At 39.9% G+C, this 20,390-nt stretch overlaps 1 protein-coding gene across 3 annotated transcripts in view; it reads left to right on the top strand.

Annotated features, from left to right (window-relative positions):
• ST6GALNAC3 (ST6 N-acetylgalactosaminide alpha-2,6-sialyltransferase 3) overlaps nt 1–20,390 on the top strand; it is a 515,010-nt gene that overhangs the window by 208,496 nt on the left and 286,124 nt on the right. For 2 of the 3 annotated variants that reach the window (XM_073896491.1, XM_073896490.1), the window contains exon 2: nt 17,368–17,562. The exons of the other annotated variant lie outside the window; for it this stretch is intronic. In XM_073896491.1, the coding sequence (XP_073752592.1) occupies nt 17,368–17,562 (195 nt within the window). The remainder of the gene's footprint in view (nt 1–17,367; nt 17,563–20,390) is intronic. 3 annotated transcript variants of the gene reach the window in all.

Below are 20,390 nucleotides of genomic sequence, written 5' to 3'. Positions count from 1 at the left end.
TAAATTTTTAGAGTCAAAAAACACTGAGTAAAAGTTTACCTTAAAATCTCCTTAGAACTTACCTTTCATAGGAGACTGTGTTCTAAAAAATCATCTTTAAAATCTGTTGTTTCATCAGAATTGTTTGTGTAAATTGCAGTATTGTCTAACTGCAGCCCAACAGAGGACTATCATATTGCACTTATAATCAAAAAATAAATTGAACATAGTGGTAGGCTTACAGAAAGAGAGGGAATTAGATTTGATTAGATTAGCTCTAACCTGCCTGGAATAAAACTGTCTGTATTTCCTGTTATTTGTCAGTGTTTATAGCTGGGTTCGTCTACAATGCTTTCACTATTATTTTCAGGCAGTAAAAGGCAGTCAAGCAGAAAAGACACTCATAAATGTCAGAAAGGAGTAAGTTTTCTTTTTTTTTTTTTTTTTTTTTGCATTTCAAGGGCTTTGAAGGTCAAGTTCAACCCACTTAAGGGAAGCAGAGTGATGGGTATGCGGTAGCATGTTGTTAGTTGCTGTATTTAGGCATATAATTTATGGGAACTTAATGCACTTGCCTATTACTCTAAGCAAGTGAAATATCCTGAAGATTCTATTTATTTTATAGATTTTATTCACCTGTTAGAAGGTAAAATAAGTCAAATTTTCATAATTTGTGATGAGAGGGAAGATGTTCAACTTGTCAAAACCTGATCAGATTAGGGAGCACTTTGATTCTTTCCTTGCTCCTCCTATTATAAATCTGTTCTATCTGGCAGCTTCCCCACTCTGTACTATGAGGAGGAAGAGCTCTGTTAAGAATTCTGCATACCAGTGTGAGATTTTTTCCTCCAGAAGCCTTTATTGAGATGTTTCCTTTTTCTTTATGAGACTTTATTTTTTCCCCCAGCAAAGAGCCTTAGCAATTATGGTTTAAAGCCATTGAAAATAGGTACGTTTTTTGATATCAAAGAGCTTCTGGAGCTTCTTGAAGATTTTCAAACTAAAGAGACCCAAAGGTGGTATTTCAAGGTGCTACCAGCACAGGCCTTGGTAGTTAGAAACTCGCAGAATGTTCTACCAAGTATATTGTACTTTGGAGATGTACTATTGCATTTGGTAAAAGGTAAGGTGTTTTGAGTCCCTGCGCGTGTGCCTATGTGTGTTTCCACCCCTGCTACATTGGATCTCAGTAGTTACAGTGTTGCTCTCATGATGTAGGATGAATAGAGGATAGGCAGCAGGGAGTGGAATAGACATTTAGAAACACTCACTATGTGTCAGATACACAATGTATGTTTCATTTTTCAATGCTCACTGTTAGCATGAGAAGTGCTAGGTTACTATTTTCCAGGTTGGTGGGTCAGGGAGGTAAAGATTACATGTCTAGGAGCCAACCCATATTTTTTTTAATGTCTGCAGTTAGCTCACTAGGGTAGGCGCCAGAGAGGTGGAATTAGGAGACAGAGAATAAAACCTGGACACCAGAGCTAATTTCTTGGGGCAAATTATGCATGTGTGTTGGGGGGAGGGAGAAAAATACATTTTCATGCAACAAAATGCTTTGAGAATTGTAATATCACTAGATGGTAAAAGTTCAGGGGTTGTCTTTTTCTTTCCAAAGAAATGTTTTTTGGTCACCCCACATAGGCCCTGTCTTGTTCTTCCTTTCCTGGGCTTCTTTTCATTTGTTATCCTTTTCTTCCTCTCCTGTTCTCAGTTTCCATCTGAAAATTCCTGTTGCTTGGGGCACCTGGGTGGCTCAGTAGGCTAAGCATCCAACTCTTGATTTCAGCTCAGGTCGTGATCTCAGGGCCATGGGATCGAGTCCCGTATCGGGCTCTACACTCAGCAGGGAGTCTGCTGGAGATTCTCTTTGTGCCCCCCGCCCCAAATAAATAAATAAATAAATAAATCTTAAAAGAAATTTCTCTTACTTTTTATATAGAAAATTCATTTCGCTCTTTGCTTTTACCCTCCATTTCCAGACCATGCCTTATCTTAGAAAACTTTGTCCATGATGGTATTTTCCTAAACAGTGAACCATGAGTATCTATGCAACAAATGTTCATTGAGCACCACCTGTATATGAAATATTATACTAGGATGATGTATTGGCAACAAAAACAGACACAGGTCTTGCCCTTGTGGAATTTCAACCTTAATGAGAAAGACATCAAGTTATTTTATAATGAATACATACTAGTTTTCTCCTTCAGATTTTCTGCCACCATCAAGTTTCTTACTTTAGGAGAACTGACGGAACTCAGACCCCATACGAGCATGGTGTTGACGCTCTCAGTAAACATGTATTGATGGAAAATATTAAATCTCTTTAGCCCTCATTTTTCTTGTTATACAAGTAATGTTTTAAAACAAATATTCTCTGAGGAAAATCATCTTCTATAGTTGACAATCAGCATTAGTCAACATTTGTATGGAACTTTGGTGTTTATGAAGGTAGGGCTTTTTATAATCTTTATCAGAGTAAAACCCTATAAATCTGTGAAAAGGGGGCTCTTATAATCTCTATTTTACAGTTTAGAAATCTGTAGATTGGCACTAATCCATTCAGTGTGGAGCTGAGATTAGACCACAGTCTATCTCTAAATCATCTTTTCTTTTGACTACCATTGCCTCTTGAAAATGATTAAAACAACATCAAGAGATACATAAGCATCTTGATTTCCATTATAATAAATATTTTTCACCTGAAAAGCACAGAGGCAAATTATTATATTCACTTAATTTATTGATTCACCAAACAATGAGTTTCTAGGACGAGGGGGTCCAAGATGTAGTTCTTTCCTCCAAGGCATTGTAATTTATTGGAGTAGACAAACATATAACTAAGTAAAGATAGGACCACAGATAAGATATTCTCGAGGCATAATGCAAAGATCACTAGCTTTTTGGACGGTCTGGTTTGCATCTTGACATTAATTACTACTTATTAGCTATTATCCTGGGCACATCATTTATCCTCTTTGGCCAGAAGATGCCTCAACTATGAAACAGGGGATAAAAGTATTAACATGCATTGCAGTTGTAAATATTAGAGGAAATGTGTGCAAAGGGCCCAGTATAATTCCACGCACTAGTAGGTGCTGAATTAATGGTACTACAATTATAACACGACTGAGTCAGTATAAATTTTATATATATAAAAATTGTGTTTTGTATTTATCTTTATTCTGTCTATCTGTCCATCCATTCATCCATCCATTTACTCTCTGATTTTGAACTCCCCAAGAATCTAGGAACTAATTTCCTGATAAAACAATAGAAAGGCTAGGGGAAATATCCAAGAGGAAGTGAAGTTTTTTAGTGTCTGAAGACAGATTTTTTGGTTTTGTTCTTTGTTTTTTCCGAACTGAAATTTTATTTTTATTTTTTAAAAGATTTTATTTATTTATTTGAGAGAGAGAAAGAGCGTACAGAGGGAGAGTGAGAGCGAGAAGCAGACTGCCCACTGAGTAGGGAGCCTGTTGCGGGACTCGATCCCAGGACCCTGAGATCATGACCTGAGCCGCAGGCAGACATTTGACTGAACTACCCAGGCACCCTACTGAACTGAAATTTTAGGTGGGAGGAACTATACCATGTATGAAGCCATCAAAAAGCATGGAAACTTCCAAGAGCCATGAGATGCTCAGTATAGCTAAAGTATGAAGTATGAACTTGGGGAGGTTGAGGGCTCAGCTGGACAAATAGTCAGAGGTCAGATCATAAAGGGGCTCTTATCACATGCTAAGCCACTTGGACTTTATCTTTCCCTAGAGACAACTTTCTCTCACTTAAATAGAAAATGACAAGCTTGGAACGAATGTGATAGAAAGAACTTCTTTTGGTTTGTGGAGTTCTTGATTGCATGGAAAAAAGAGGTAATCTACCAAAAATGTGTCTGAAAAAATAAGAAATGGTATATCTTGAACAAGAATCTTTACGATGAATAGATCGTGGAGAGTTGAGATTTCTAGTGAAACACACCGTTAGGAAGCTTCTTAAGCCAAGTTCCAGAAGGAGCAAGCAGTGCCGAAATGTTATAGGTCAGAGCTCCCTGGGGCAAATGTTGTCCATTACGTGGCAAGTTCTAAAGCAGCAGGGACAGGACTGAGAGTACCTGAACCCCAAATAGAACACTTACCGTTTTCCCTGAAAGTCAGCATAAATATTTGATAACGTCTTCCCTTCTGTGAAGGGGCCCTCGCTCAGTGGGAGTGGTATCTAGTATCCCTTAGCAGGACAGAATTATTTGTTTTCTTAAGCTTTTCTTTATGTCCAGGAGGTGGATTCTAAAAGCTCCTAAAGTATTTTGATTTTGAATTCTCACAAAAGTATTTTTTCTTTCACAGTAATTCAGTATAAAAGGTTATAAAAGTGATATATTCAGAAGTATTCAGGACCTGCTATCCATGCCGCATGGGAATAAACTATCTTGCCATTTGCACATCCCATGGGAGAAGAGAATCACAATTCACATATAGGAAATATTTAATGTGTTTGCCTCCGTTTTGCTCATATTGTCTGCTCTGCTGAAAGGCAGATTTTTTTTTTGCAGATAAAAGCTGCCCTATCTTGCTGACTGCTCATCTATTTTGCTCAAGAAGAAAAGCCTTTGTTAAAATCAGAAGCAAAACCTAATTTTCAAAATATTGCCTAAAAACAATGAAATGCAAGGAGATATCAAAGTATGCTAAGACTATGGGCCAACCTTGCACTTTGGGAAATTACCAAATTTAGTAAATATTGTTATTAAGTGAACGGGCAGTGTTTCCTAAGCATCGCCTTATGAATTGATGTTTAGGTGCTTGAGAATAAGCTGGACTATGGAGGTGGCCTTGCCCTTGTGGCTGGGCAGGCCGATGGACACATGGTTGAAGGCGGTGAGCCATGCCATCCTCATTCGGCCTTTCAGGACTGTTCACAGATTACTTGTGTGTTTTTGAGGTTTGGCTTGGCTGCCTTTGCCAATGGGGAAGCACTGGGGAACAAGACAGATAGAGTTTCTGCTTTTCAAGAACTCACAATCTAGCAGGGAAAGAGATATTAAGCCAGCCATTGCAACAGTGCACAGAGATACGCAGGGGAGGTTCAGTGTACCATGGGCCAAGCCCTTTAGCGGTTGTGAAAGTTCAATCTTTGGGACTTAAGTCTGACGATAGGATACCCACCCGGGCTGGGTCTTGGGCACTGGAGCTGAGATTTCAGTTAAAATATTAAGATCTAGCACAAGTTAACTCCTGTCAACTGAATGTTTCTAAATTTTCAGAAATGGCCCTTGTTTCTTCACATCTATTTTTTGGTAAGTCTTCCCCTGGGACTACCTTTGTGAATATTTTTTATGATAATGTTTACTGAACAAATCTGAATGTTTGACTTGTAGAACCAACAAATAATCTCCAGAGAAATCTTCATCTTTATGTAGCCACGTATAAGATACAAAAACAGGTATTTTCTTCTTTTAAGAAATATGCACAGAAATGAAAATTTTCATACTCTCCTCGCTTCGATTTCAGATTTTCAACAAACTAAACTCCCAGTTTTGAAACTCCTACTGGGAGTGCTGAGGCTTAGTGGGAAGGGTTTGACCAGGTGTGTTAACCCGTCTGTCTGTATACATATGAGATACTAAACCTGATTCTGTTCTATACAACTGGGTGAAAAAAGATGGAAGCTTCTTTTCAGATAAGGGTTAAAAAGGAAATAATCTCTTTTACTGCAAACTTTTTCTCAGCAGGTGCAAAATAGCTGCAATCAGGTAGGCTTTGGTAAGTGGCAGATGCTATCTACCAAGTTGAAAGATCACAAATTCTCACCGCATTCCTATTTCAATTACATAGACACTGGCTGCAATTTGTGCATCTCTGAAGGCATGCCTAACTCTGTGATAAGAAATGGGCCTTGACCAAGCATGGGGCCATGTACACAGCCATGCTGCAAGACTCACTCATAGTGACACCAGCTCTGGCCAGCCAGGGTCCCTGGGTCATCATTACAGTGTCATTAGATAGGAGAGCCCACTAGGATCCCGAAGACATTCCATCATACAGATGAAGAAATCAAGGCCTAGAGAGGATGACACCCTTACCTGTGGTACGTTAGTTACAGACTTCTCAAGGCACAGTTCTGGCCTCAAGCTGATACTTGTCTTGTGCTACAGAGGTAAATATACCTGGTTGAATTGATGAATACCACTACTGCCTGGAGCATTGTGCTGATAGGATTCTGAAGTTGCATCCTGACTCGGGGAAATGGTGCTGGGGTTGATTAACAATGTCTGTCTGCGGAGAATGTGGGGAGGCCATGTGTTTTCTGAATTCAGTTGAATGATGGAGGGGGATGGGTAATCAAATAATTACCAGATGATCTGAAGCATGCCTCAGAACAAAGTGCTCTAAAATCTTCCTGGAGGGTCAGGATCATTTCACAGGAGGTGACGCTTACGTTTGGTCTTGAAGAATACTTAGCAGTTTTCCTCACAGAGAAAGGAAAGAAGAAGAAGACATTCCATGAAGGCAGAATAGCTTGGGCAGGGGACCTAAGACATGGAGAAACAAAGGAAATAATGCTCATTGATTGCTTGCTCTGTGCTGGGCACTAAGCTAGGTCCTTATTTAATTTTCATAATGACTTGAATATTTTACAGATGAGGAACATGGACAAAGAAAATTAAGATGCTCAAAGTCATATAGCTAAGTAGGTTGAGATTTTAGTTATTGGGGCTCCAAAGCTTTTAGAGGGACAGGGTGGATGAGGGAGAGTGGATTGGGGAGGAAGGATATCATCAGTTTGGATTTAGACTATTAAATTTGAGTTGCCTCTGGGACATCTAAATAGAGAAGGCTTGTGTGCTGTTGGAAATATGGCATTGACTGATCTGTTTATGATAAAAATGTAGATAAAAGACTCGCTGATAACAGACTTTGTGCATATATTTCCAGGCTTCTGCTTAATAGTGGAGACCTTTCTGCCTTTGCTATCCTAGCACAGGAGACTATAAGTAATAAACTAATATGCTTTATGTTGCATGAGCGATTCAAATTACTGCCAATGCAATATTAAGCCCAGAATTGATAGGACAACTGTCTCACTTAGAAATTCAAGTGTTCTTGGCACAGTACAATTTATTATCACCATGAGACCTGTGCTCTGGCAAAGCTCTACTTGTGTTCAGCAAAGACTTTTGAATATGTGTGTTCCTCTGCCAGGGTCCAACTTTGACCTACAAGAGGACAGTGTCCATTCATTAGAGAGATGCCGGGAGGTGCCCCAGTTGGCAGCTGTGCATGGAGTTGGGGTATGACATGCATATGTGCCCAAGGTCATCGAACCATGTTCAAAAAAAGGAGGCTTTAAAAAAATATGTTTTAACTTGTGCAATTTCAAAAAGAAGAAAGAAAAAAACAAAAAAGCTTTTATGTTGGTGAATTCCAATGTCCAGGGCAACTCCAAGACCCTTTCTTATTCTTTCTTTGTGGACTTATGGTTACAGCTCCTTTAGAGTACAAGGTAAGGGATAGGTGTTTAGAATAATCCAGGCCCCTTTCCTGATTCTCTTTGTTCTCTAGGACGATGATGATGATGATGATCTTATTGATGACAATGACTTTGATACCACCATACTTCATTGATTTTTTAAAATGTTTTTTTCCACACATCTGAGAGTGAGGTGCATTGTATTCTCAATACTATCTTGCAGTCACCACCAGCCTGCAACAAAGTTAAATTCCCCCAGATAGGATTTGTGTTGTTTCAAATGGTCACCTGGGGATACTACCAACCTGAGACCACTTTAAATTGAATTATTTACTGAGATTTTTCTTGAATCACACCAGTAGTGTGAACTTGTATCAAAAACCTGCATGAGTACCTGCTTGTGGTTCGAATTCTCAGGGGAGATTATTTTTCATTTCTCTTCTCTTGCTGTGCCTTTCTGAATGGCAGCTTTATTTCTGGGATATTCTAACTTTAAGGAAATAACATTTGGGTGTCTTAGCTTTTCGCAGAGGTCTATTATTAGACTCCCCATCTTGCTTTACTTTCCTACCATATTTAGAGTAACCGTGTATCTAACAATAACAATTGATGGTATCTCAGAGTTGATGAAATACCATTAACAATGAGAGCTAACATTTCCTGAGTGCTATTCCTTTGCCAGTCAGTGCTTTTAGGGTTCTTCATATGTAGTAAATAATTTCAGCTGTTCGCAATCATGTTAGGTAGGTATTATTGTTTCTCCAGTTTCAGGTAAGAAAACAGAGGCACAAAATGTTAAGAGCAACATGCTCAAGGTGACATACATTGACTTATTTAGTGTTACTTGACCACCCCAAGTCTGCATATGGGCTGCTGGTGAGAATCTGTTTCATCCCTGTAAAGTACTTGCTGAGTACACAACAAGGCTCTTACGAGTCCCTCCCCTTAGAAAATGTGCCAAGGTCCTTATTACTAGGACAGGGTGTTCTTTTGTTATCCATTTCTCATTCCCTGATGTGAGATTCATGTTTTAAGTGTTATCCTCAGACGAGAGTCGGTTTTCTAAAAAACGTGAATTTGTTAAATCTTTCCATTATGTACCATATAAAGGATGTTGTTCCAAGCAGGTCTACTCCTGTTCAGATCTGCAAGTTCTACCAGGAACCTCAAGGCAGTTCTCAGAATACTCAGATTCTTTTTACTTTATATTCCCCCACCCTAACCCTTTTGCCCTACTGCCCCACCATACCCACATCAAATCTACACAGAAATGTCCAAGTGAGGTAAATTAAGAGGAAAAAAGAAAAGAATGATTTGGTATGTAGAAAATGTATTTCCCCTAATGATCCAATCTAAACTTTTCAGATAATTTACCACTTGAATTTAGAAGAGAATAGTTTTTAATCTTCTATCCTTCCTTGTGTCCTTTGTTCTTTTATTTCTTCCACACATATTTACTGAATATCTTCCAAATTCAAGATGTTGTGCTTTATGCTGCCTGAAATGTTTCTCAGACTTTGTTCACATTCTCAAAGAATTCTTTTTTTTGAGAGAGAGAGAGAGAGAAAGAGAGTGAGCAGGACAGGGAGGGGCAGAGGGAGAGAGGGAATCCTAAGCAGGTTCCACACCCAGCATGGAGCCCAACACGGGACTTGATCTCATGACCCTGAGATCATGACCTGAGCCAAAATCAAGAGTCAGACACTTAACTGACTGAGCCACCCAGGTGCCCCTCAAGGAATTATTACAATCAAAATTCTAGGGGAACCTTTCCCTCCCCGCCCCTCCTCTCCCTCCCTCCTCCTCCTTTCTTCTTTCCTTGGTCTTCCTTCTCCATCCACCCCATCTCATCTCACCCTCATTTACCACCTGGAAGCCAGGGAGGGATACAGGCTTTAAGGAGGATATGCCATTTGAGCTGAGTTGCATTTGCACTTGTAGAGATGAGGATGATAGAAAATAGCAGGGTGCAGTGAGGAGCAGTCTGGACAAAGTCATAGGAACTGGGTAGCAAAGGGACTTTAGAGAATGTTGATATGACAGCCTGAAACAGGGAAGGATGAAACGACAGATGGGACATGAGACCTCCAAGCATCCACACTTCCCTTCCTACTTCACTGGTTATAGGGAGAATCATGTGGGGTGACAGGTCTGAAACTGTTTTTAAAGATATATGCTGTGCAATATCAACATTGTGTAGATTCACAGAAAAATAAAGGGTCCCATCATCGTCTTCATGGTTGTCATTCTCATCATTATCATGATGCCTCTGGGGATGACTCCCTCACTAATGACACCAGGATCACCCGAATTTATCCTTATGTTCCACTTCTGTGTCCTGAACACCTTGAAAGTAAGAATTGGATTCTAAGAGACAAACTCATCGCTGTAAGAGTGAAAATGCTAAGTAGGTGTTTGCAGAAACCAAAAAAAAGGCCACTGTTCTATAAGGTGGCAGAGAATAAAACAAAATCACCCGGTCTGGTTACCTAAGTATCTTCATCATCTCTGGTTAGTTAGTACCTCTCTTCCCTCCACAGAATGCCAGGGGTAGAGAGAGACAATAACAGGCAGACTGGAAGATATTTGTTCCCCTAAGCTCAAGAATTTAATGAAAAAAAGAGGTAACTTCAGGGCTATCTCTCTCGATCTCTGATGTTCTTATCATGAGAACTGGCCCTTTGGATTGAATTTCTGTGTGTCTATCTGCACAGCCACACTGAGAGACTTTGCTTTCTGGGTCCCTTCATTCTGCATACTCAGTACCAATCTTCAGCTCTATCTTGTGTTTCTGGAGAATTTTGATTCCCTTCTGCCACGTGAAAGGGACATACGCTGAAGCAGTATGATAAAGATGAAAGGCAAAATGAGATAAACTGGTTTTATATAATTTTTCAAAATGAAACAAACTCAGTCAATGTAGCCATGATTGTTTTCATTTGATATTGTAGCGTCTGAAAATCAAATCAGGACAGGAAAACCTAAGTCTCCTCCTCAAATAAAATAAGAAAGATGTGTGGGCATATAAAATATCCACTGACAGTTTTCACTATGGTTTTAATATAGGTGTTAGAAAGTTCAGTGTGACCTCTTATCATGTCATCTGACAGATGACACATACTGCCCATGTGAACTTGAAATTCTCTATAGTGTTTGCAACTATAGGGAGTCTCCTTTGGGCAATAAAATCCCTGAAGAAATTTTGGCCACCTATGATTTCTCCCTATGACCATGGTGCCCCTGAGAACTCTACTGCCTTGGTTTTTCTTTGTTGGATCTGTAATTCTTACTGGACTGTACCTGTGTCTGATGGTGACATGTTGACATGGGTTCCAAATTCTTAAAGCAGGTCACCATATTGAAGGTTGTCTACTACTTAATTTTTCTTTTTTTAATGAAAGATCGGCATTATGCTGTTTAGCTGCATCTTCATTGAATAGAAGGACTGCAGAAAAGTGGAGCTAAGAAAGGAAGACTTGTCCATTTGATCATGTTGGTTCCTGCAAACTGCTAGTAATAGGACTCCATACTATTGATTGCCAAAGGGCACCTAATATTCTCCAGCAGAAGTGAAAGAATAATTGCTTTATTTTCCCTGAGTGCTAACCAATGGTACCCTGAAGTTGTCTTTTTAGTACTGGGAATAAAGCCAGAATTAAATTTGCTCACAAGTTACTGATTTTGAGGTAAATATAATTATCATGCTTCAGATTAGCCTACTTAATTTTCCATATTAATTATTTTGTTTATTGACAAAATGAATTACAAAATCTACTTAGGGTTATTACCAGTTTTTAAAATTTCTGAACCAGTCCTCTAAGAGTGTTCCCTTTGGTATGAGTAAAATTAATGACTTAGTTCATACACTAGATCACAGGCTTTGGAGTCAGAATATCTAAGTTAAATGCCTGTGTTTATTATTTTCTTGCTCTATGACCTTGGGCAAGTCACTCAAACTCTCTACATCTCTTTGTCTGGAAAATGAGGATTGCAGAAGCGTTTCTCCAACTAATAACACTCACTAAATATTATCTTCTATTATGACTATGATGATTGTTCATACATACACACTATATCTGGACTTTAATCCTAGTGCCCCTACTAGGACAAGAAAAGCCAATCACTAAAAGTAGCAATTGCCATTTTCATGTTGAGAATTGAATGTGTATTAGTGATGAAGTGGTCCATGTTGCTCTTGTCACTGTCTTTCCCAAAAGGGTCTTTCCCATGTCCTCATCCATTGACCACACCATGTCCAGAGTGAGTTTCCCAAAATCAAATCTGATCCTGTCTATCTCACACTTAGACCTCTTCTTTGGATTCTAGGGTGTAAGTCCAGACTCCTTGGCATGATATACAAGGCCTTCCATAGTCAGACCCCTTTCTGCCTCTCTAGCTCCACTCCTTCTGCCCTCCTCAAAGCCTACTCCCAAAATATATTTCTTTTAGGTCATCACATTTTCTTCAGCAGTTTTGTGGGTTCTGAAATGCTGCTTATTCTCTTATGTTGACCTTGTTTGACATTCACTGCTCTCTTCTTGATGACGTCAATGATTCTATCACTAGCTATGCTGCCTAAGTATGGACTCTACCGATTTAGGTCTGGCCCCCTGTTATTACCTCCCTTTCTTCACCCCCTCCCAACAAATGGGTGATATTTTCCCCAGAGTTCATTATAGTTTAATAAGCAGGATACAGTTTGTTGATTCAGTAGATAAATAAAACAAATGAAGATTTTATCTATATACTCTGAGCTTTGCTAATTCATCCTTGTACAAATGAGAAGAAGCTTTATTGTATTTTGGGAGAACCACACTTAGAGCTTGGCCAATGACACAAGGTAGAATTAAATTGATGATACAATTTTCTATATGGGAGAAGAATTTGTATTTGATAAGGTCACACATATGTAATGGGTAAGCACTTGTCAAGGTGTGAAGGGTTTGTGCACTGATATAAATAAACAGTCAACACAAATATTTATTATTGATAAATGACAGCATATGGACAAAATCTATACAGTTTTACCCTGGAAAGCAATTACTTTGGTAATTAAATAATACTATTTAAATGAAAAAATACAGCTTTATATTATTGTTAATCATTTATGAAAAAGAAACAAAAAACCTAGCAGCTGACTAAATTAAAAGGTAAAGACTTTATCCTGAGGTTAAAGACTAATTCTGTGGCAGAAAGAATAAAAACATACAAACATTAATATAGCTTGCAAATTTGCTAGGTACAAATATTTGCAATTGTTTTCTCCCTAAATCATGAATTCTCTTTGGGTTTTATTTTGAAATAGGTATTTCTGCTATAAGTCTGATAAATGATATTCCAACTCTAAAGAGCAAGCAACTGGAATGCCACATTTTTGACGCATATTTTTGCAGCACAGAGGGGATTAAATTCTAAATGTCTCAGCTGTTAAAGGCTCCTTCAGACTTGCCCAAAATGAGGAACAAAGAAGAAGAAAGCTTTCCCTAAAACAATTCATCAGATCTATTTGGGCACAGTGACATTCTCTCAGAGCTCGGGTGGACTGAATAGTTCAAGGGTGTGCAGCTGCTTGGAATATTTGAGAAAAGATATCTCTAAGTTTTTATCATGCATTCACATGGGCTGGCCAATTCTTACCAAATGGCTACCAGCCAACAAGGCTCTGACAATTAGTAGTTATGATGATAACATCTCCCATTTTTGAGTACTCACTGTGTGCCAAAACGGTGCATTTTCCACCCGTTGTATTAAGTTAATACTTTTTTTTTTTTTTAGGTAGGTTTCCTGCCCAATGCGGGGTTTGAACTCACGGCTCTGAGATTTAGAGTCACATGCTCTATTGACTGGGCCAGCCAGATGCCCCTAAGTTCATACTTCTGATCTTAGAGGAATGGCCTATTAAATTTAATGCCTATATTTACAGTATGGAAAGTTTGTCAGATTGAGTCTTATACATCATAAACTTGATGAGTACTTAATTGTTGTTTTTTCTTACCTAGTTGCTGGTTGTTGGATCTAGGAGATGCCCCGATTACTTCAGTAAAGGCAGCAGCGATCGCTTCCATAAACAGATTGTTAGACATAGAGCAGAGAAATAGGTAGAGTCTTCTAATTTGCTGAGTGTTGCTGGACTTAGAACAATTGCTTGAACAAGTCACTGATGGAATAAACTTAAGTAACTGGAAACAAGGCATCGTGGTGTGTTAGAAGGCAATTTCAAATAAGATGATGTGATTGATACATTTTCACTTGATTGGGAAGTGAAGAACGTCTTAGAACTATAAAGCATAGCACTTGTATGCATTTATCCTTTCATTATCCTAACGTAAGATGGATGGGACAGATAATTGCATCTGACTGAATGTATTTGGCTTACTATTTTTTGTGTTTGGATTTGAACCCTGTCTACTTCCCTACCATCATCTCCCACCACATAGTCTATGTGCTCTTTACCAAAGGCCTTAGTCTATGCTGTTCCCTCTGCCTGGAATGCCCTTTCCATCTTCACTTGTCTAACTCCTCCTCATTCTTCAGGACTCCTTTTGAATGCTGCCTCCCCAAACAAGCATTCCCTGAACTGTCCCCCGCACAACCCTTCCCACTCCCTCTGAGCTGGTACAGTGCCCTGTGCATAACCTCCATTACCCCATTTGATGTGTGGCATTCTACCCTTCTGTTTACTTGCCAGTTGCAATAAGGTGTGACTGTCTGGAGGCATCATTTCATGTCTTTTAGGGTTTTATTTCTGCTTTTTCAGCACCTCACCAAGTCTGTACAGAGCATGGGATCAATGAGTGACTTAGAGGAGTAAATACATCCATATATATCATATGTATTAGTATTTTGTTACTTCCGCATCTCCCACATCCCTCCCACAAACACACACACACACATTCTCACTGCATTCTGGTATGGTAGACTTCCCAAAGCCTCACCCACGGGCTTTACTGTAATTGCTGAAACTCAAGGTCATGATTTGGCAGGAATGACTGCTGGAAGGATGCATGTCAGTGTGGCGTCCTGTTGTCCTTGCTGTCTGAAGTACAGAATGTGCTTGAAATGATACCTTTTCTAGTGAAATTTCAGGGTGGTTTTATATCAGCACTCTGAGAATGCTTTCATGTTAAAGAAGAATATTGAAACGTAAAGAAAGGCAAAGAGTCTGGTCGAGGCAAAGCCTGAGCTATGAAAGGAACACCTCTGCCCACTGCAGAATATGATTCCAGGTCAAGCACAAAGGAGTCTGTCTGGCTTCTGCTCTCCATTTGCTCCCCTCATCCTCTCTGTGCTCATTACTTGGTTCCCTTTGATAAAACATGGGAGGCAGACATGGATTACTAGGGAGCAGACTCTTACAACTGTGATTTCATTCCATTTTGAAGTTTCTCCCCAAATGGTTGATTTATTTTCCTCTCATGTATGCACTATGTATGTGTGGCTACATGAGATCAGCGAATTCAGAAAGGCCCTCTGTGCCTTTGTCCCCAAACCCCCAGCCATGCAATGCAGTGCAGCAAGCAGGAGAACCAGAGAGCCGTGCTGAGCTCGGGAGTAGACAAAAGGCACAAATCCCATCTGGGTCTCCTTCAAAGAAAACTGCTGTTTTGCAACAAGCTACCGGATGGCGATAAAAAAGGTTCTTACCTGTTTACTTAATGGGTGACTGGCCTCTTTGCTTTTATTTAGCCATCTGTTCTGGTCTGTGTCCCTTTAAACTTGTAAGATCCATCACCTCATTTAAGTTGTTACCTTGACACATTGCAATGTTGTGGACATAATGATTCCACAGAGTAGCAAATTAAAACAGTTTTTCATAATTAGAAGGTTAAATGAGGTAAGGCGGTGGTGGTTAGTGGTGAGATAAGGGGTTTCGAGGAGGCAGAACTCAAGGGACTTTCAGGTGATTGGAAAATTAGGCTGGCTAGACAGAGGAATGGGGCTTTTATAAATGATGGGTGCTGAGCAAGAGCGAAGACTTCTTTTGGGGTCTCTGGCTTTTCCTTGCAGAGATGGTGACCGTGACCCAGTGAAGAACAGGGGCTGGCTTTGGGTTTCTTTTCTCCTTTGGGACGTTCTGTGAAGAGCAAAAAGAAGCTCATTTCACCAGGAAGTGGTAAGCTGGAAACACAACAACACGTAGCCAGTCATTCCTGGAAAGTTATTTGGCTTTCCTTAAGTTTAAAGAAGAATCAAGGGCCAGGCCCAGCTTTGTGAAGCAATATCTCATTGTGTCTTCACCCCGGACTTCAAGGCAGAGTTGTTCCTGACATCTGCCCTCCACTCTGCTCTTTCTTCTTGCTCTAGACTTGACCTTCCACCTGACACCTGACTCCTGGGTGGCTCCATTCAGATGACCCACCATCTGGATGAAAACTAGGACTTTGAAAGCCAAGGGCTTTATCCTCTTATTCTTTTAAATCAGTTCTTGCTCTGACCACCCTGGTTCCTCCTGATAGGACCAGGATTCATACAGTTACCTAGACTCAAACTCTAGGCATCTCTGAATTTCCCATCTGCACCTCTATCCAATCAGGAGCCACGGTCTCTGCCTACCACCTACATTGAGTTTCTCATATCTTTTTCTGCCTTTGTATTCCCCTTGCCACTCCTAGTTTCCATCCCTCATTACTTCTGTCTGAGCCAGTGGGAGTAGCCTCCTAAGGAGTTGCTGCCTAGCTTTAGTGTCTCCCTGCTCCAAAACATCTTAAGCACTGATGTTGGATTATAACTTATAACAGTCACCTTTAAGAAATTAAGCAAGCAAATAAACAAAACCTCCTTTGGTGTTCCATCACCCAGCAAACTCAGTAGAATTCTCAGCTTGGTATTTCAGGCAGTTCATCAAGTTATCATTTGTGTTTCCAGCTTTTTCTCCTCCTCTGTGCCCCAGGAAGACAAAGTGCTATGTATCTATGAACAACCCCATATTTTCTTGCTGCCTTGCCCTGTCCCCTCTACCTGGAAAGCTTCACTCACACATCTCTACTGAATGAAACTCATGCATTTTATCTGGCTCAATCTCAACCACATCTCTACTTTCCCGGACCCCAGTCAGATGCTGTTGTTCCTGCTCTTGCTCCACAGCAACACATTTACAGGGATGTTCTTATGCTGCTTGGCATGGATTTTGTCCTAGGCATATTCTTAGCTTTTTGCGTCTTACTTTTGTATATCCTATAGCACAGGCAAAGTTTCCTGCCTGTCGTAGGTGCTAGATAAAGAAACAAAGTCATTGTTGATAAAGTGTCTACAAGGATGTGAAAAATCCATCCCTTCATTCGTTCATTCATTGATTCACTCAAATGTTTCTTGGACCCCTACAATATGTAAGGTACTGTGTTAAGGACCTGGCATACAGAGGTCAATATGACAGTACATTCTTGTTCTCCAGGATGTCACAGTTAGATGGAGGAAAAGTCATTGAAATAATTATACAATGAAGCACATGCAACAATAGAAGTGCCTTCAAAGAATAGGAGTGGCAAGACTGCTTGTTTCTATTAGGGTGGATAGGTTGGGGTGAAGGGATGATGGTCTGAGGGAACTGAGCAGTTAGGAAGTCCTAACTGAGCAGTTAGGAAGCAGTATAGGGCTTCCTATAGTTGGGAATGTCTGAATTTGCATTTTGAAAATTGAGTAGAAGTTGTTGAGGAATATAGAGAAGTAAGGAAGGATAGGGATGGAAGGAAGTATAATCTACGAAAGCTGCTCTGCTTGCTCTCAGAGGCTCACGAAAGCAACCTGGTCACCAAATGATTATACTCTGTCTCCAAGTGAAATATCCTAAATGGAAAAGTGCTTTGATCCCTTTGGAAGAAAGAGAGAGAGAAACAGAGGACCCTCCCTCTGTGACGACTTTTGGTTGAAAGTCATTCATTCGTTCGTTCATTCTTTTTTTTTAATGTTTTGTAGAGAAAGTCTATGATCGCAGTGAGCTTCATAGCAGCGTTCCTCTTCCTGCTGGTTGTGCGCCTTGTAAATGAAGTGAATTTCCCACTGCTGCTAAACTGCTTTGGACAGCCTGGCACAAAATGGATACCATTCTCCTACACATATAGGCGGCCCCTTCGAACTCACTATGGATACATAAATGTGAAGACACAAGAGGTAAGACCTCAGAGGGTTTCCTAGGATTCATGGGTATCCAAGGTAACAGGCTCCCAAATCACTGAACATACTCTCTCTGCCCCTACAAGCTCCTTTGGGTCCCCAGCATTTTCTATTTTCTCATTCTTAGACATTTACTGACACATGTCTGAAATCTGCCGGCCCCCGCTACATCGAATCTTCAGATTCACTAGCTTCACGTGGAGTTGAGGAGGCAATTACTTGTTTTCCTGGTGGTTTGTGGCATAGCATACATATCTTTCTATTTTGAAACTCTGATCAGCAGTTACCAGCTGGAGAACGGGCTGGCTTTATTTCCTGGAGGTTAACTGGTTGGGGACAGCTCTTTGTAGAACTGCAGAGAAGCATTTATATTCTTTAAAACTCTGTGATCCTTAGACCTGGAGCCAGAAAGGCCAAGCTGCTTTTAAAATTCTCCGTGGCTGCAGAGATAATGGGATTTAAAGAGTTTCCAAATTTAAAGGGGTTAAAATCATTAAGTCCTATAATCACTGAACCTCTAAATCTTCGTAGTCATTTGGTCATACAGGAGAGAATGGGGGTATATGGACAAATAGAAAGTATGCTACACTGTGCTAGTAGCACTTTTATAAGCAAGAATTTGTATCTTGGAGGGAAGTAAAGAATAGTGAACCTCCCAAAATGTGTGAAAGTGTATAGAAGTATTTAATACAATCGTTTTTACGGTTTGTTTCTATAGAGTGGGATAAATGTGAGGTTAATATTCATAGATGTGAAGTCCAAGCCTGTTTGAAGTTGTTGGCGACAAGGGTACAGGTCACCAGAGTGTCTACATCACTGGGAAAAGTTTTAGATCAGATCCCACTGACAGATCATTTCGTAGAGATACTAGAGAGAGGACTTATATGCAGAAAGCTAGCTGCTCCTGTCCTGAGAGCTATTCTTAGCATCCAAGGAGGGATACTGAAAGCTACCTTGGTCCATCCCCTTTTGTAGGCAATATCATACCTGAGTCACTGCTTCTGGTTAATTTGATTCCTTGAAAATTGTTTCTGTATCTGCAGGATTTACAGGCTTTTTATTAGACCTTTATAGTAAAAGGAAAAAGGCACCATTAATAACATATAAATTCTTAGGAGCTTTGCTTGATGTTTATTCTTTCATTAGTTTTAAATTCCTTTTTTAAAAAGTGTCCATTGCTTGCCTTTGTTGAGTGTCCTAATAAATTGATTGCCTGTATAAAAATGTGTCTCTTAGAGAATAGTTTATGTCACTCTTATCTTCTGTTACTTTCATTTTTGACTGTCACTGAATATTCTGTAACTGCAGGATTGTGTTGAACATCTCACAAGTGTCTGTCACAGGTAGAAAATGAAACATGTGACTAAAGTATCTCATGAACTACTCTCATGAGGGAAATCCCACCAAATGTTAGAGACCCTTTCAATTATCTAAATATTAATGGATTGGATCTTGGAGCGGTACTGGAAAACTGACCTGAAATGCAGTTGTTTAATTAGTCACACCAACCAGGCTACCTTTAAAATTCTGTTGGCATGGTTTCTATTTATACTTTTCTTTTTTATTTTCTTTGAATGTTGGTATAGTTTTTAATACAATGACTTTACCAGATGATATTGATCCTGATTTTGCTCCCGCGGAGGGTCCATCTTGGGGAGGAAGCATGATTCCTGGAAAGAGTTTTTAAGTTTTGAGGGGCACAGGCATGGTTCTGTATGCCTGTGTCCCTCAAATGCCAGTTCTGTAAGGACAACAACATCAAAGTTATTATAATGCCAGAGGGGTTGGAGGCAGAGGGCGAGAGACAGGCTCCATGCTCAGCTCAGAATCTGACAAACACGGGGCTCGATCTCACAACCCTGAGATCATGACCTGAGCTAAAGTCAAGAGTCCGACACTCAACCGACTGAGCCACCCAGCGCCCCTAGAACAACAGGAATTCTTATACACTAGGATGGGCAATATAAATTGGAACAAGCACTTTGGAAAAAATGGCTTCCTATTATCAAATGAAGTTGAAGATCTGCATGTACCATGCCCCAGCATGTCCAGTCATAGATGTACTCACTGGGGGCACTCAGGAGCACACACACCAGGGGCAGGGACACCAGGTGTGGCAGCATTATTCATAACAGCTAGAACCTGGCAGCAACCCAACTGTCTGTCAGAAGGAGAATGGATTAAAAGAGCGCTATGTACGCTGGAATACGCGACAGCCATGAAAATGAAGAAACTGCAGCTCTGTGTGACATGATGGATGAATGATTTTGAGTCAAAGATGCGAGAATAATAGAATAGAGAGTGTGATTCCATTTGTAGATCACAGGAAAAGGCAAAACTAAATGATGTTGCTTGGGGACATAAATAGTAGGTAAAACTACAAAGAAAAAAAGAGGAAGAAAATCATCATCATAAAAGTGAGAAGAGAGAAATGTGCAGTTTGTGATCAGGGTGGCTCTCTGGGATATTTGCAGTATCCTACCTTTTGATCCAGTTGGAAGTTACATGGGTGTTCATATCCTAACTATTTATTAAGTATACACATTCACGTTGTTTCACTTTTATGGATGTCTACTTCACAATAAAAAATTAAAAATATATTCTGAGCCCAGGGAGGGTATTTACTGACCAGGAATCACACAAAGCATTTCACCTAATTGAACAGCAGGAAGTAACTAATAAGAAGCAATGGGGCATTAAGCTATCTAAAAAAACTAGAAATATTTAAAATAGGCAATTTCATCTTATGCAAAGACTAACAGATGTACGGGTAACTTATTCCTCTGGTCTATACAGGACAGAGAGGTTCCATATTGTAAGATGAG

The sequence above is a fragment of the Callorhinus ursinus genome, unplaced genomic scaffold (genome assembly GCF_003265705.2).
Source record: "Callorhinus ursinus isolate GAN/ISIS: 27379988/994484 unplaced genomic scaffold, GSC_fseal_2.0 scaffold9, whole genome shotgun sequence".
Lineage (NCBI taxonomy): Eukaryota > Metazoa > Chordata > Mammalia > Carnivora > Otariidae > Callorhinus > Callorhinus ursinus.
Note: the sequence above shows the minus strand (reverse complement) of the source record. Positions and strands in the feature narration are given on the sequence as shown.